At 41.1% G+C, this 14,480-nt stretch overlaps 1 protein-coding gene across 2 annotated transcripts; it reads right to left on the bottom strand.

Annotated features, from left to right (window-relative positions):
- Window positions 1–373: 373 nt before the first annotated feature.
- LOC149975400 (uncharacterized) lies at window positions 374–13,172 on the bottom strand. Of its 2 annotated transcripts, XM_090207109.1 has the most exons (3): window positions 13,077–13,172; window positions 11,170–11,386; window positions 374–4,093 (listed from the first exon to the last, which is right to left on the bottom strand). In XM_090207109.1, the coding sequence occupies exons 2-3, from the start codon at window positions 11,273–11,275 to the stop codon at window positions 2,910–2,912; spliced, it is 1,290 nt and encodes a 429-aa protein (XP_090063235.1). In that variant the 5' UTR covers window positions 11,276–11,386; window positions 13,077–13,172; the 3' UTR covers window positions 374–2,909. The 2 variants fall into 2 exon arrangements, with proteins under 2 accessions (XP_090063235.1, XP_090063234.1); XM_090207108.1 differs by lacking the exons at window positions 11,170–11,386; window positions 13,077–13,172 and adding an exon at window positions 7,338–7,659.
- Window positions 13,173–14,480: the final 1,308 nt, after the last annotated feature.

Genomic DNA, 14,480 nt, shown 5'->3' with positions numbered 1-14,480 from the left:
CATGGGGAGGGGGCATGATCACTGAGAGTGCGTTCTTCTTGTTTGATGTTTATTGGTGTTGTTCAGACCAACGTTAAAGGCGCATCACTGCCACCTGGCCTGGAGTGTTATAGAGACATGTGGTTCTGTCCTGGTGACATCACAGCGTCAGAGAGAACTCCTGACTGTAGTCATACCAAAACACTCCAGGCACTCAGACCATAAGAACCATTCATACTGTCAGATCTAATATGAAGAACTGAATACAACCATAAGAACCATTCATACTGTCAGATCTAATATGAAGAACTGAATACAACCATAAGAACCATTCATACTGTCAGATCTATAATGGAAGAACTGAATACAAAACAGAAGAGTTTGACCAGTACAAATTCATGTAACTTTATTTTTAATTAGCAGATCAATTAACTTAACTTATGCAGTTATCCAAACACATTCATTATCAATGACTAAAACAAATGTTTTTAAAAGATAACTTAATAAACACACGTAGTAGTTTCATAACCTGTGTATCATTAAACAGTTGTTTAATAGCAAAAATAATCCCCCCAAACTAATGTTGAAAACTGATCATCTCTATCTGATACATGTCGTGTCTACTAGTTCATTCCCACAGAGAACTTTAGAGGGACAACCCGAATGAAAGCAAGTGCCCACAGTAATGTTCCAACATCTGGTGGAAAGCCTTCCCGGAAGAGCCTGTTATAGCGGCAAAAGGGGGACCAACTCCATATTAATACCCATGTTTTTGGAATGAGATGTTCGATGCGCAGGTGTCCACATACTTTTGGTCATGTAATGTAGAATAGAAATTGTAGGACGTATAAATTACAATTTATATGATATGTTATGAATTGGAATTTGTAAAATATGTTACAAATGTTCAATATGTTACGAATTACAATTTATTGTTGCTAATGCTAGCTAGGTGGCTATGCTTTGGGTTAAGTTTAGGGTTAGGGGAAAAACTTTTAGCTAACGTGCTAAGGCGCGGCATGCTAAGCTAACATGCTAAGGAGCGGCATGCTAAGCTAACATGCTAAGGAGCGGCATGCTAAGCTAACATGCTAAGGAGTGGCATGCTAAGCTAACATGCTAAGGAGCGGCATGCTAAGCTAACATGCTAAGGAGCGGCTTGCTAAGCTAACATGCTAAGTAGTATCTAAAAAGGAGTAAGACGTTGCAAAGTTGCTTATTAGCTAAAATAAGCTAAAGTCATCTGTGATGAGATTCAAACATGCAACCTTTGGGTTGCTAGATGTTCGTGTTATACGCCCAGCCATCCAAAGAGCAGGAGTAAGGCTTCTCTCCTGTGTGTATACAGTTGGTGTGTTTTTAAGCTGACCAGTTGAAACTCTCCCCACAGAAAGAGTTAGACCAGGCTGAGAGGGAAGCAGTACCACCATGTCAACTGTTAAACTATAAAATGTTTGTTTTTAAAATGAGAAGCCTCACAGAAGATATTTAACATTAACTGAAAATCCAAGGTCATCTCAATATATTGTGTCTATAAGGTAGTAGTTTTGGAATTGTTAGCTAGATTACTTGTTGGTTATTACTGCATTGTCGGAACTAGAAGCACAAGCATTTCGCTACACTCGCATTAACATCTGCTAACCATGTGTATGTGACAAATAAAATTTGATTAGATTAGATTTGAATATCTTTACATTAGAAGCTAACAAAACACACCAAAACAGACAAGGTGCACAGTGATATGTAAAGTAAAGAGAGGCTAACATTCTATAAACACTCCCTTTCCTCTGCACAGTTTTCTCACAATGAGAAACAATAGGATTACAATAGTGTTCTACACTTTCTTCATTTGATCCAATTTACTGTTACAACTTATTTTAAGACTCTAATCTTAACTGTTCTGAGAGAAGTGGCGGTGGTGAGACCTCTTTGCTCTCTTCATGCTGTTGCTCTCAACACTGTCTCCTGTATAGGCATAGACAGACTTTACAATTGGAGGATGCATTTAATGCATATTTTATCATATTCAATAGGCTACATCTGTCGGTACATATATGTGACAAATATATCATATCTTATAACTAGCTCTATTAAAGGGAAATGAAGCACCAACCAAACATCAACATGTGAAAATGGCATCATCAACCAATTAGTAGGCAATGCCTCCTCATAAATTGGTCCAAAAAAAAAATCACACGATGCACACCGATGATGTCATTAGAAACACTTATCTTCCTCAATCTTTTTTTTACTACAGAAACACGCAATATTCACATGTTGATGTTGGGGTGGTGCTGGAGATGAGGAATATCCCTTTAAGTTAACAGTCTAAAATGTGCTAAATGCTCTGCAGTTGTGCATTTGGTTTGCTAATTTAGTAGTTAGTTAGCTAACTTCTCCTGGATGCTGTCTATTATATGCTGTCTAATATATATATATATTTTTGCGTGCAGTTACCTAATATTCTGGTATGGCACAAGGTCAATATGAAGGTACGACAATCTGGATAACACCCAAGCCTAGCTAAGGTGTCCAACAGAGATAAAATATTCCCACAGGCAGTGCAGTACACACAAGCTTTTCCCCAGTGTGTGTTCGCTGATTAACTTTTAGATTACCCAGTGCTGTGAAGCCTTTTCCACAGTCAGACAAGGAGTAAGGCTTCTCTCGGTCTAAGAAGCAGTAGATCTGTTCTATGTGCACTATTTCTATGCTTCCCGTTCTGAAGTTTAGTTTTTTTACTTCCATTTTTGTACAACAGCTGAAAATACAATATTTTGATCATGGAAAATATATTTCACAGCGGTTTAGATTTTTTTAGCTGTGACACAATGACTGCTTATTTTAGAACTATTGCAATTTGAACACACAGGAAATGGTGGAGTGATTTCTACATAGTGCATCTTTAAGTGATGGAGTGACTTTATCTCTTAGCTGGTCTGAGAGAACTGATGAGGCTTCTGCCCTTTATGTATACATTTGTGGCGTTTTAAGGTATCCAATCGGGAGAAACTCTTCCCGCAGTCAGAGCAGGAGTAAGGCTTCTCTCCTGTGTGTATACGTTGGTGCGCTTCTAAGTTGCCCAGTTGGGAGAACCTTTTTCCACAGTCAGAGCAGGAATAAGGCTTCTCTCCTGTATGTATTCGCTGATGACATTTTAACATATCCAATCGGGAGAAACTCTTTCTACAGTCAGAACAGGTGTAAGGCTTCTCTCCTGTGTGTGATCTTTTATGAACTTTTAGCTCAGCTGATGTTGTGAAGCACTTCCCACACTCAGAGCAGGAGTAAGGCTTCTCTCCTGTGTGTATACGTTGGTGTGCTTCTAAGTTGCCCAGTTGAGAGAAACTCTTACCACAGTCAGAGCAGGAGTAAGGCTTCTCTCCTGTATGTATTCGTTGGTGACATTTTAACATATCCAATTGGGAGAAACTCTTTCCACATTCAGAGCAGTAGTAAGGCTTCTCTCCAGTGTGCACTCGCTGATGAACTGTCAGAGCTTGTGATGTTGTGAAGCTCTTCCCACAGTCAGTGCAGGAGAAAGGCTTCTCTCCTGTGTGTATACGTTCGTGTGTTTTTAAGTTGCCCAGTTGAGAGAAACACTCCCCACAGTAAGAGCAGGAGTAAGGCTTCTCTCCTGTGTGTATACGTTTGTGTGTTTTTAAGCTGCCCAGTTGAGAGAAACTCTTTCCACAGTCAGAGCAGGAGTAAGGCTTCTCTCCTGTGTGTATTCGTTGGTGGGTTTTTAGGTGGCCCTGTTGAGAGAAACTCTCCCCACAGTCAAAGCAGGAGTATGGCTTCTCTCTTGTGTGTATTCGATGGTGGGTTTTTAGATGGCCCTGTTGAGAGAAACTCTCCCCACAGACAAAGCAGAAGTATGGCTTCTCTCCAGTGTGCACTTTCTGATGAGCTGTCAGAACATGTGATGTTGTGAATCTCTTCTCACAATCTGTGCAGGAATACAGATTCTGGTCTGTGTGTATTTTTAGGTGTGTTTTTAGATTTGATAGAATTGGGAAACTCTCCTCACAATGTGGGCAGTGGTGAGACCTCTTAGCTCTGTGATCTTCCTGCTGTTGCTCTCTGGATGTAGAGAATGTCTCAACATGGTCTCCTGTGTGAACAACATCAGAAGAACCAGTCAGTTGGTGTGATATACATGTCAATCAAATGCAATTTATGAAGCCCTTTTTACATCAGCAGTTTTCACAAAGTGCTTTAAAATATATCCAGCTTAAACCCTCAAAGAGCAAGCAATGCAGATGTAGAAGCACATTGGCTAGGAAAAACTCCCTAGAAAGGAGGAACCGGGCTCTGAGGGGTGGCCAGTCCTCTTCTGGCTGTAGCAGTAACATATGAACTCATCAGTAGGCTGTACAATCCAAACGGGGAATACATCTATTCTAAAAGTGGGTAACAGTCAGGCTTGTGGTCTATATAAATGCTCTCTGGATGTAGAGAATGTCTCAACATGGTCTCCTGTGTGGTCGAAAGGTTTCATGAGCTGAAATAAAATATCCCAGAAATGTTTCATATTCACAAAAAGATTATTTCTCAAAAATGTTTACATCTGTGTTAGTGAGCATTTCTGCATTGCCAAAATAATCCGTCCACCTGACAGGTGTGACATAAAGAAGCTGATTAAACAACATGAAAATGTATACGGAGACTTGATTACACACAGGTGGATTGTATTTATCATCATTAGTCATTTAGGTCAACATTGGATCATTCAGAGATCCTCACTGAACTTCTGGAGAGAGTTTGCTGCACTGAAAGTAAAGGGGCTGAATCATTTTGCACGCCCAATTTTTCAGTTTTTGATTTGTTAAAAAAGTTTGAAATATCCAATAAATGTCGTTCCACTTCATGATTGTGTCCCACTTGTTGTTGATTCTTCACAAAAAAATACAGTTTTATATCTTTATGTTTGAAGCCTGAAATGTGGCAAAAGGTCGCAAAGTTCAAGGGGGCCGAATACTTTCGCAAGGCACTGTATATTGTGAATAATGATGAGTGAGAAAGTTACAGACACACAAATATAATACCCCCAATACATGCTAACCTCTCACCATTAAAAGAAGAGGGGAGGTTAGCATTTGTTTTGGCGGAGGGCTATGATGTGTTTTACATCTGTTACTTTCTCACTCATAATTATTAACGTAGAAGTGTTTAGAAACATATTCTATTCTTATTTAATAACTGGATAGGAGTGGACTCGAACTAAGGTGTACCCAAGAGCCATCGCCAGCAATCATGGATCTTTATTTCTTCTTCTCACCAACAGTCATATTTGACATTAAGTTGGCTTACATGCATAATCGTAGCCTATTTTACAAGGGGTGATTTGCAATATCAGCCATTTTATCAATTGATTCTTCAGCGATAAAAGTAATATTTCATCCATGCTTTATGAGTTTAGTTGCCTTTTACTCATTTTAGGTATTTACATTTTTACTTGCATTTCATCTCGTTATAAACAAAATGTCTTCTGCAATATCTTGTTGCGTCAGTCTTGGCCATTAGTCCCCATCTCATAATGATACATTCTCCTCCCAGCTGCAAACCAAGTGTCAAGGTGGCTATCGTCAATAATGTATCGAATAAGAACTGTGGCTTTAAGCTTCAGTCATTTTGCCTGTAGCCTATTAATGTTAAATACATGGGGGTTTTCTTCTCCATAATTCTAACAATTTGCTTAAGTTTCTATGTACCGGGATTCACCTTGTGGTCTATAATTTATTCGGGGAAATGCTTCTCTATGCAAGTTTCAACATCCTAACCTACTAACAACGATTTGGTCCCAGTCACCATTTTCTAGTTGCAAATGAAGGCTACCCAGCAACGTGTTTCTAGTTGCAAATGAAGGCTACCCAGCAACGTGTTTCTAGTTGCAAATGAAGGCTACCCAGCAACGTATTTCTAGTTGCAAATGAAGGCTACCCAGCAACGTGTTTCTAGTTGCAAATGAAGGCTACCCAGCAACGTGTTTCTAGTTGCAAATGAAGGCTACCCAGCAACGTGTTTCTAGTTGCAAATGAAGGCTACCCAGCAACGTGTTTCTAGTTGCAAATGAAGGCTACCCAGCAACGTGTTTCTAGTTGCAAATGAAGGCTACCCAGCAACGTGTTTCTAGTTGCAAATGAAGGCTACCCAGCAACGTGTTTCTAGTTGCAAATGAAGGCTACCCAGCATCGTGTTTCTAGTTGCAAATGAAGGCTACCCAGCAACGTGTTTCTAGTTGCAAATGAAGGCTACCCAGCATCGTGTTTCTAGTTGCAAATGAAGGCTACCCAGCATCGTGTTTCTAGTTGCAAATGAAGGCTACCCAGCAACGTGTTTCTAGTTGCAAATGAAGGCTACCCAGCAACGTGTTTCTAGTTGCAAATGAAGGCTACCCAGCATCGTGTTTCTAGTTGCAAATGAAGGCTACCCAGCAACGTGTTTCTAGTTGTAAATGAAGGCTACCCAGCATCGTGTTTCTAGTTGCAAATGAAGGCTACCCAGCAACAAGTTTTACCACATTGGTTCCCTTACTGGTTCATCGGTCCTTGGTTAGCGCTCAGTTTTTCATAATACTTTTACTCAAGTGCCTTTTCACGGGTGGTCCTACAGTTTCTATGGTCTCAAAGTTTCACGAGTTAGACAGTCGGCTTCTGAGTACAGGTCTTATCACACATGCTTCCCATCCGTGTAGGTTTGGGGGATGTTTAGGGTAAGTAGTTTGCAGTTCCCACGAATAATTGTTAACTCTAGTGGACCTCAGCTCATATTTTTTTATACCTATATTTAACTAGGCAAGTCAGTGAAGAACAAATTCTTATTTTCAATGACGGCCAACCGGGGAACAGTGGGTTAACTGCCTTGTTCAGGGGCAGAACAACAGATGTTTACCTTGGCAGCTTGGGGATTCGACGCTCTAATTACTAGGCTACCTGCCGCCCCATAGGCCTAGCAACATGTCTCATACAAGACAAATCACATTATTTCAGGCACTATTACGTCTAGTCGCTTTGTCTCGCAACTTATCCAGAACACTGCAATCTGTCTGGTGTTCAACATTCCCAAGTTCCCCCATGTCACACCCTGCTCTTCCGTACATTGCACAGGCTTCCAGTCGAAGCTCACATCCACTACAAGATCATGGTGCTTGCCTACAGAGAAACAAAGGGAACTGCCCCTCCCTACCTTCAGGTTATGCTCAAATCCTACATCCCAAACCGAGCGAAATTACTCAAATGTAAGTGTAAAAATGTACAAAACAACCATTGCTGTGCAGTCTGGAGTTTGGCAGGGATGTGTGATGTCAGAATTACAGAATAGATTGAACCTGCTTTTACCATGATTAACAGATTTACCAATCTTCTCCTCCTCTTCTTCATCTTTAATGTTGACATTCAGCTCCAGTGTTTGACTGCAGTCTTCCAGCTTCACTGTTGCCATCTCTGGATCCTCCAGTGCAAACTGGGCTCCACTGTCACAATCAGGACCCAGTGACTGTAGGTTTGGACTCACTGTGGAAGGAGAGAGGCAGGTTGGGTTTGTCCTCACTGTTGATGTAGTAATAAAGAGAAACAGACATAAAAATGATCGTCTTGACAGTTCTGGAACTTTTTTATTCTGTAAAATATGTTTTTTCCTGTTCAATTATCTAATTTCAATAGATCAAGTAGCTAAGCATAGACAACAAAAATTAATTCCCATTTGACACAAAGTGCACACTTTAAATTACACAACGTAAGTGCACTTAACCTATATAGTAGATTTCCTGGATTCACATACAGTGCATTTCGAAAGTACTCAGACCCCTTGACTTTTTCCATATTTTGTTACGTTTTACAGCCTTACTCTAAAACGGATAAAATGTATTCTTTTCCTCATCAATCTACACGCAAAACCCCATGACATCACAATACCCCATGACATCACAATACCCCATGACATCACAATACCCCTTAATGACAAAGCGAAAACAGGTTTTTAGACATTCTTGCAAATGTATTAAAAATAAAAAACAGAAATAACTTATTTATATAAGTATTCAGAGCGTGAAGGAATGTGTAAGTATGTGTGTGTGCCGTGTGTTTTGTGTGTATTAGTGGTGTGTGTGTTTAGGGTCGAGTGAGTGTACTTCGAGCCTGAGTCAGTGCAAAACATAATAATAGATAAGAATAAAATAAAAAGGGGGTCAATGCAAATTGTCCAGGTCACCATTTGATTAACTGTTCAGTAGTCTTATGGCTTTGGGGGTAGAAGCTGTTAAGGAGCGTTTTGGTACCAGACTTGGTGCTCCGGTACCGCTTGCCGTGCGGTAGCAGCGAGAACAGTCTGTGACTTTGGTGGCTGGAGTCTTTTACAATGTTTAGGGCCTTTCTCTGACACCGCCTGGTATAGAGGTCCTGGATGGCAGGGTGCTCGGCCCCAGTGTGGTGCTGTGCCGTACGCACTACCCTCTGTAGCGCCTTGAAGTCGGATGCCGAGCAGTTGCCATACCAAGCAGTGATGCAATCAGTCAGGATGCCCTCGATGGTGCAGCTGTAGAACGTTTTGAGGATCTGAGGACTCATGACAAATCTTTTAACCCTCCTGAAGGGGAATAGGCATTGTTGTGCCCTCCTAACGACTGTATTGGTGTGCCTAGACCATGAAAGTTGATGTTGATACCGAGGAACTTGAAGCTCTCGACCTTCTCCATTACAGCCCCATCAATGTGAATGGAGGTGTGCTTGGCCCTCCTTTTCCTGTAGTCCATGATCAGCTCCTTTGTCTTGCAGCACACTGCCAGGTCTCTAACCTCTTCCCTATAAGCGGTCTTGTCATTGTCGGTGATCAGGCCTTCCACTGTCGTGTCGTCGGCAAACTTAATGCTCATGCAGTCTTGGGTGAACAGGGAGTACAGGAGGGGACTAAGCATGGATCCCAGAGGGGGCCCCGTGTTAAGGGTCAGCGTGGCGGATTTGTTATTGCCTACCCTCACCACCTGGGGGCGGGCCGTCAGGAAGTCCAGGATCCAATTGCAGAGGGAGATGTTCAGTTCCAGGGTCCATAGCTTAGTGATAAGCTTAGAGGCCACTATACCATTTAACGTTCCCTTTGACCCGGTCTGGAGGAGGAGATTCATTTTAGGAGCAATGAAATGACGTCATGTTATTGTATATAAACTGTTACTCGTGGTAACGTGGCAGCGCGCGCCGAGAATAAATTCTGTTACCTATTATTGATAAGACTGGTCTCTGTCTATTTTATGCAAACAAGAATCTTACAAATTCTCATTAAATAGATTAAGGGAATTCAATTAATGAAAAAACATTGGTATATTTAAATTACAGTAACACAGAACACGCTGGCCATGGCAGAACACTGACATTCCGGTCTTGCAGGAAATCACGCACAGAACGAGCAGTATGGCTGGTGGCATTGTCATGCAGGAGGGTCATGTCAGGATGAGCCTGCATGAGGGGTACCACATGAAGGAGGAGGATGTCTTCCCTGTAACGCATAGCGCTGACATTGCCTGCAATGACAACAAGCTCAGTCCGATGATGCTGTGACACACCGCCCCAGACCATGATGGACCCTCCACCTCCAAATCGATCCCGCTCCAGAGTACAGGCCTCTGTGTAATGCTCATTCCTTCGATAAACGCGAATCCGACCATCACCCCTGGTGAGACAAAACCGTGACTCGTCAGGGAAGAGCACTTTTCGCCAGTCCTGTCTGATCCAGTGACGGTGGGTTTGTGACGGTGATGTCTGGTGAGGACCTGCCTTACAACAGGCCTACAAGCCCTCAGTCCAGCCTCAGCCTATTGCGGACAGTCTGAGCATCTGAGCACTGATGCAGGGATTGTGCGTTCCTGGTTTAACTCGGGCAGTTGTTGTTGCCATCCTGTACCAGTCCCGCAGGTGTGATGTTCGGATGTACCGATCCTGTGTTGTCACACGTGGTCTGCCACTGCGAGGAAGATCAGCTGTCCATCCTGTCTCCCTGTAGCGCTGTCTTAGGCGTCTCACAGTACGGACATGGCAATTTATTGCCCTGGCCACATCTGCAGTCCTCATGCCTCCTTGCAGCATGCCTAAGGCACATTCACGCAGATGAGTAGGGACCCTGGGCATCTTTATTTTGATGTTTTTCAGAGTCAGTGGAAAGGCCTCTTTAGTGTCCTAAGTTTTCATAACTGTGACCTTAATTGCCTACCATCTGTAAGCTGTTAGTGCCTTAACGATCAATCCACAGGTGCATGTTCATTAATTGTTTATGGTTCATTGAACAAGCATGGGAAACAGTGTTTAAACCCTTTACAATGGAGATCTGTGAAGTTATTTGGATTTTTACGACTGATCTTTGAAAGACAGGGTCCTGAAAAAGGGACGTTTCTTTTTTTTACTGAGTTTATTTACTATGACATGTGGTTGTCTCAACAAGCTATCTTAACATGAATGAACTGATGAAGATAAGTCGCTCTGGATAACAGCGTCTGCTAAATGACTCAAATGTCAGTGTAAACATGTACAAAACGACCACTGCTGTGCAGTCCGAATTTGGCAGGGATGTGTAATGTCAGAATTACAGAATAGTTTGAACCTGCTTTTACCATGATTAACAGATTTACCAATCTTACTGTATGTAGTTACTGTATGTATTCATATCAGTAGTCTGGTAGTGTATGTATTCATATCAGTAGTCTGGTACTGTATGTATTCATATCAGTAGGCTGGTACTGTATGTGTTCATATCAGTAGGCTGGTACTGTATGTATTCATATCAGTAGGCTGGTACTGTACGTATTCATATCAGTACGCTGTGCAATACAAATGGGGAATAAAATATTGGGGAATGAAAAGTATTCTAAAAGTATCTCATAAATCATGAAAAGTATGATCTATATCATCCTCTACTCACTATCACAAGGGTTAGAAACTATACAGACTAATTTCATAGAACTTTAAAACACTGGCAGTTTGTCTACTTCACTTCTTTAGTCTGCTCTCTGATCACTCCAGACAGCCCAGTGAATAAAACAAATGCTGACAATACTGGTGTCAAACCACCAAGTCTCAGTAGCATGAAATAACATCTACCTTCTCATTGAAACAGTTCATCATGAAACAGTTCTACTGCAATTTTTCATACACAGTGGGAAGTTGGAATGAACAACAAACTTAGTTAGGTAGAACCTGCTTTTACCATGAGAAACAGATGTCCCAATCTTCTCCTCCTCCTCTTCTTCATCTTTAATGTTGACATTCAGCTCCAGTGTTTGACTGTAGTCCTCCAGCTTCACTGATGCCATCTCTGGATCCTCCAGTGCAAACTGGGCTCCACTGTCACAATCAGGACCCAGTGACTGTAGGGTTTGTCTTCACTGTTGATGTTACTGGCCTCAGACTTGACCTGAGTCGTCCTGTAGTAATAAAGAGAAACAAACACAAAAGTTATTGCCTTGACAGTTCTGGCACTTTCTTTATTCTCTAAAAATATATTATATGTTTTTTAATTAAATTCTCATTTCAATAGATCAGGTAGCTAAGCATTGACAACTCAACATTCATTCCCATTAGACACAAAGTACACACTATAAAGGACACAACGTAAGTACTCTTAACCTATAGTAGATTTCCTCAATTCACATAAATCCATAAATGACTCAAAAACCATTTAGGTTGCCGTTTGTTTTAGGCAGTAGTATGAACTATTTCCCTGAACAACCATGTCTCCGACATATTATTTCAACTAACAAAAATCTCTTGTATTTCCCGTTCACACCATAGTAACATTTATAAATAAAGACGGAAACAACTGAATATCTCTGAATATTACTACACATGTAGAAAACTGATAATCATTACATTCAGCTTCCAAACTGTAGTGTGACTGTGTGAAACTGTCCGTCTCTACTGCTGCCCCCTTACTGCCTGCTTACTGAGCGAAACGCAGACAAGCTGACAGTCCTCTGAATTTACCAACGCCCCCGAGCGCACTATAGAGTACATTTACAAACAAACCCTAAAGCCAGTAGGGTCCAGCTGTGACATCATCTGTCAGAGTCTCGATGCTGCCTGCCACCTACTGATATGTCATCTCAGTGCAGTGCATCTCTCAGGTTAAGTGGGCGTTTCCAAAGGAACTATATATGGAGACGTGGGCGTTTCCAAAGGAACGATATATGGAGAAGTGGGCGTTTCCAAAGGAACGATACAAAGGAGAAGTGGGCCTTTCCAAAGGAACAATATCAGGAGAAGTGGGTGTTAAAATATTCAATAACAAATAATACATAGTAAAATAAATGTGTTTTATAAGGTAGCTAACGTTAGCTAGCATTTACATTTACGAACAACTTAACTACGGTTAGGTAGGTAAAGTTCAAAGATACAGTTCAGTGAGTGAAGAGTTTTATTTTTTTTTGCATAACTGAAATTCCTTACTGTCATTTCTGCAGATCATGACTAAAGTCTGACAACCCAAACGAGGTATTGAGTGGCACCTTTCGAAACCCCCACTTTTCCTAAGAGACGCACTGCATCGATAGACGACCTAGCGGTAGTGGGCAGGCAGCACAGAGACCATGAGGGGCGACTGCTCTGAGAGATGACGTTGCAGCTGGACCCCTCTATTTAAAGCTGCATGAATTCGGTCCAGTCAAATGTTTGGGCCAAGCCAAGGGTCGGCCGAAATTGTAAAACATAAACGTCTATAATTTGATAAGTTTGGTCCGGTCCGTGGATTTTGAAATCCAGCCCGCCGGTCCGCACCAAAGAAGACCCCCAAAATAGACTTCCAAAAGAAGTCGAGGAGCTCCTCCGCAGACAGAGTGGACGCCGCCATTTTACCAACTCAGGAGCTTCATTTTACACAAAACCAATAACATGTAAAAACGAACAAAAAAAATCTCAAATAGATTCTTTATGAAATGACCTTGTCGAAATTATGTACATTCACCCATGTCTACGTGACATGTAAAATAGTTTTTTTTATCACGTTTTTCACTCACTGGGTTTGACACAAACAATAACGCATAAAACCGGAAGGATTTGTTATCTAGCATGTTATGACGTTCTTTCGATGTTAGACTGTTTAAACTTACTATCGCATACCTTCAGTAATGAAGAGAAACGGACACAAAAGTTATCCTCTTGACAGCACAGTTATGGCGTTTCTTTATTCTGAAGAATGCGATCGGGGTTGCCAGGTGTATACAAAATGTCTAGCCCAATGATCAAAACCCGTCCACAAGGCCTGAAACGTGCCGATTTTTTTTCAGCCGCAAGAGAGGAGTTGACACATTTTGCCATAGTTATCGCCTTTTCCACAACGTTATGGAGCGAATTAAGAAGGAATATCGACGTAAGAAGTTACATTTGGTTTTCCATCAAAATAATAATTATTGCAAGCTAACATGACTAATAAAGGAATTTGAATATGTCTCAAGACTAAAGACAATTCGCTCTTATTAAACTCGCCAGATCATTTTCAGTCATTGGATGTAGATTTAACTGCTATGATTGTAAATAAATCCCTTGTGCGCATGTGCATAACTATTGATCAATCCAACAGGAGAGTTTGAGGGATGAAAGTTGGACAGAGGATCTCGAGATCTCTGTGCAAGAAACACTTGGACGAACTTCAAAAAACGAATTAGGATATTGACTTAAACCCTTTACAATGAAGGCTATTAACTTGTCATTTCAAATATGCATAGGCTAGGCTTACTGACTAAAGTCTGGGTTTATGATTGTAATTCAACTTTGCCATGGTTTGGTTAGCTAGATGCAAGTAGTATATAGCCAGATAGCCCACAGTAGCCTAGGCAATATATAAGATGAATGATTTAGCAGCTTGCTTAGTTCAAATTGACAGAGCATTTAGTTAACATGAATAGCGAGGCGATTGTTACGTAAGAAATGGTTCTGTTGCCCAATGGCCTCCTGGAATAAACTACTGAGGACGGGGTCTTGAATTTCAATCACTGAATCATATATTAATAATGTGTATATTTACCTGTAGCCTAATCTGACTGACTATTACCTTCAATCTAATGCATTCTAGCAACAGCTGATAGAACTGTGCCCATAATCACAACTGATAACTTCCTATTTCATTAACTAAACATGGCCATTAATAATTGCATAATTACACAAGGCTACAAGAACAATAAACTGAAGTTATAGGCTATGGATTAAATCCGTTCGACAGCTCCAGGTAGGCTACACAAGTGGCACAAATGTATTTGCAATGACTCCAGTGATATCGTCATCTCAACATGTTTATTGTATGAAATGGTAGGCTACAGTAGCTTACATAGGCATACAAATTAATAGGCTACTTAATGGCTAACATATGTATCATTCTCCACATTTAATATCAGTTTCATTGTGGACTTTTCCGTAACAGAAGCACGCGAGGGAGTTCCATAATTTATATTTAAAATGTCCCGCTCGAGATCCAAGAACTGAGTATGCTTAAAACCCTTCGCTTTATATGGTTTTCGCGCGTACCGT

This window comes from Oncorhynchus mykiss, chromosome 18, assembly GCF_057628025.1.
Source record: "Oncorhynchus mykiss isolate SJ-2025 chromosome 18, ASM5762802v1, whole genome shotgun sequence".
Classification (NCBI taxonomy): domain Eukaryota; kingdom Metazoa; phylum Chordata; class Actinopteri; order Salmoniformes; family Salmonidae; genus Oncorhynchus; species Oncorhynchus mykiss.
The sequence above is the reverse complement of the archived record's forward strand: the minus strand, read 5'-3'. Positions and strand labels throughout refer to the sequence as shown.

What these genes read in the sequence shown, in the direction of transcription:
- LOC149975400 (XM_090207109.1), bottom strand. Translation starts at nt 11,275, where the DNA reads ATGGCATCAGTGAAGCTGGAGGACTACAGTCAAACACTGGAGCTGAAT. An exon ending in TGGGACATCTGTTTCTCATG is followed by an intron (nt 4,094 to 11,169) that starts GTAAAAGCAGGT and finishes TTGTTCACACAG; the next exon opens with GAGACCATGTTGAGACATTC.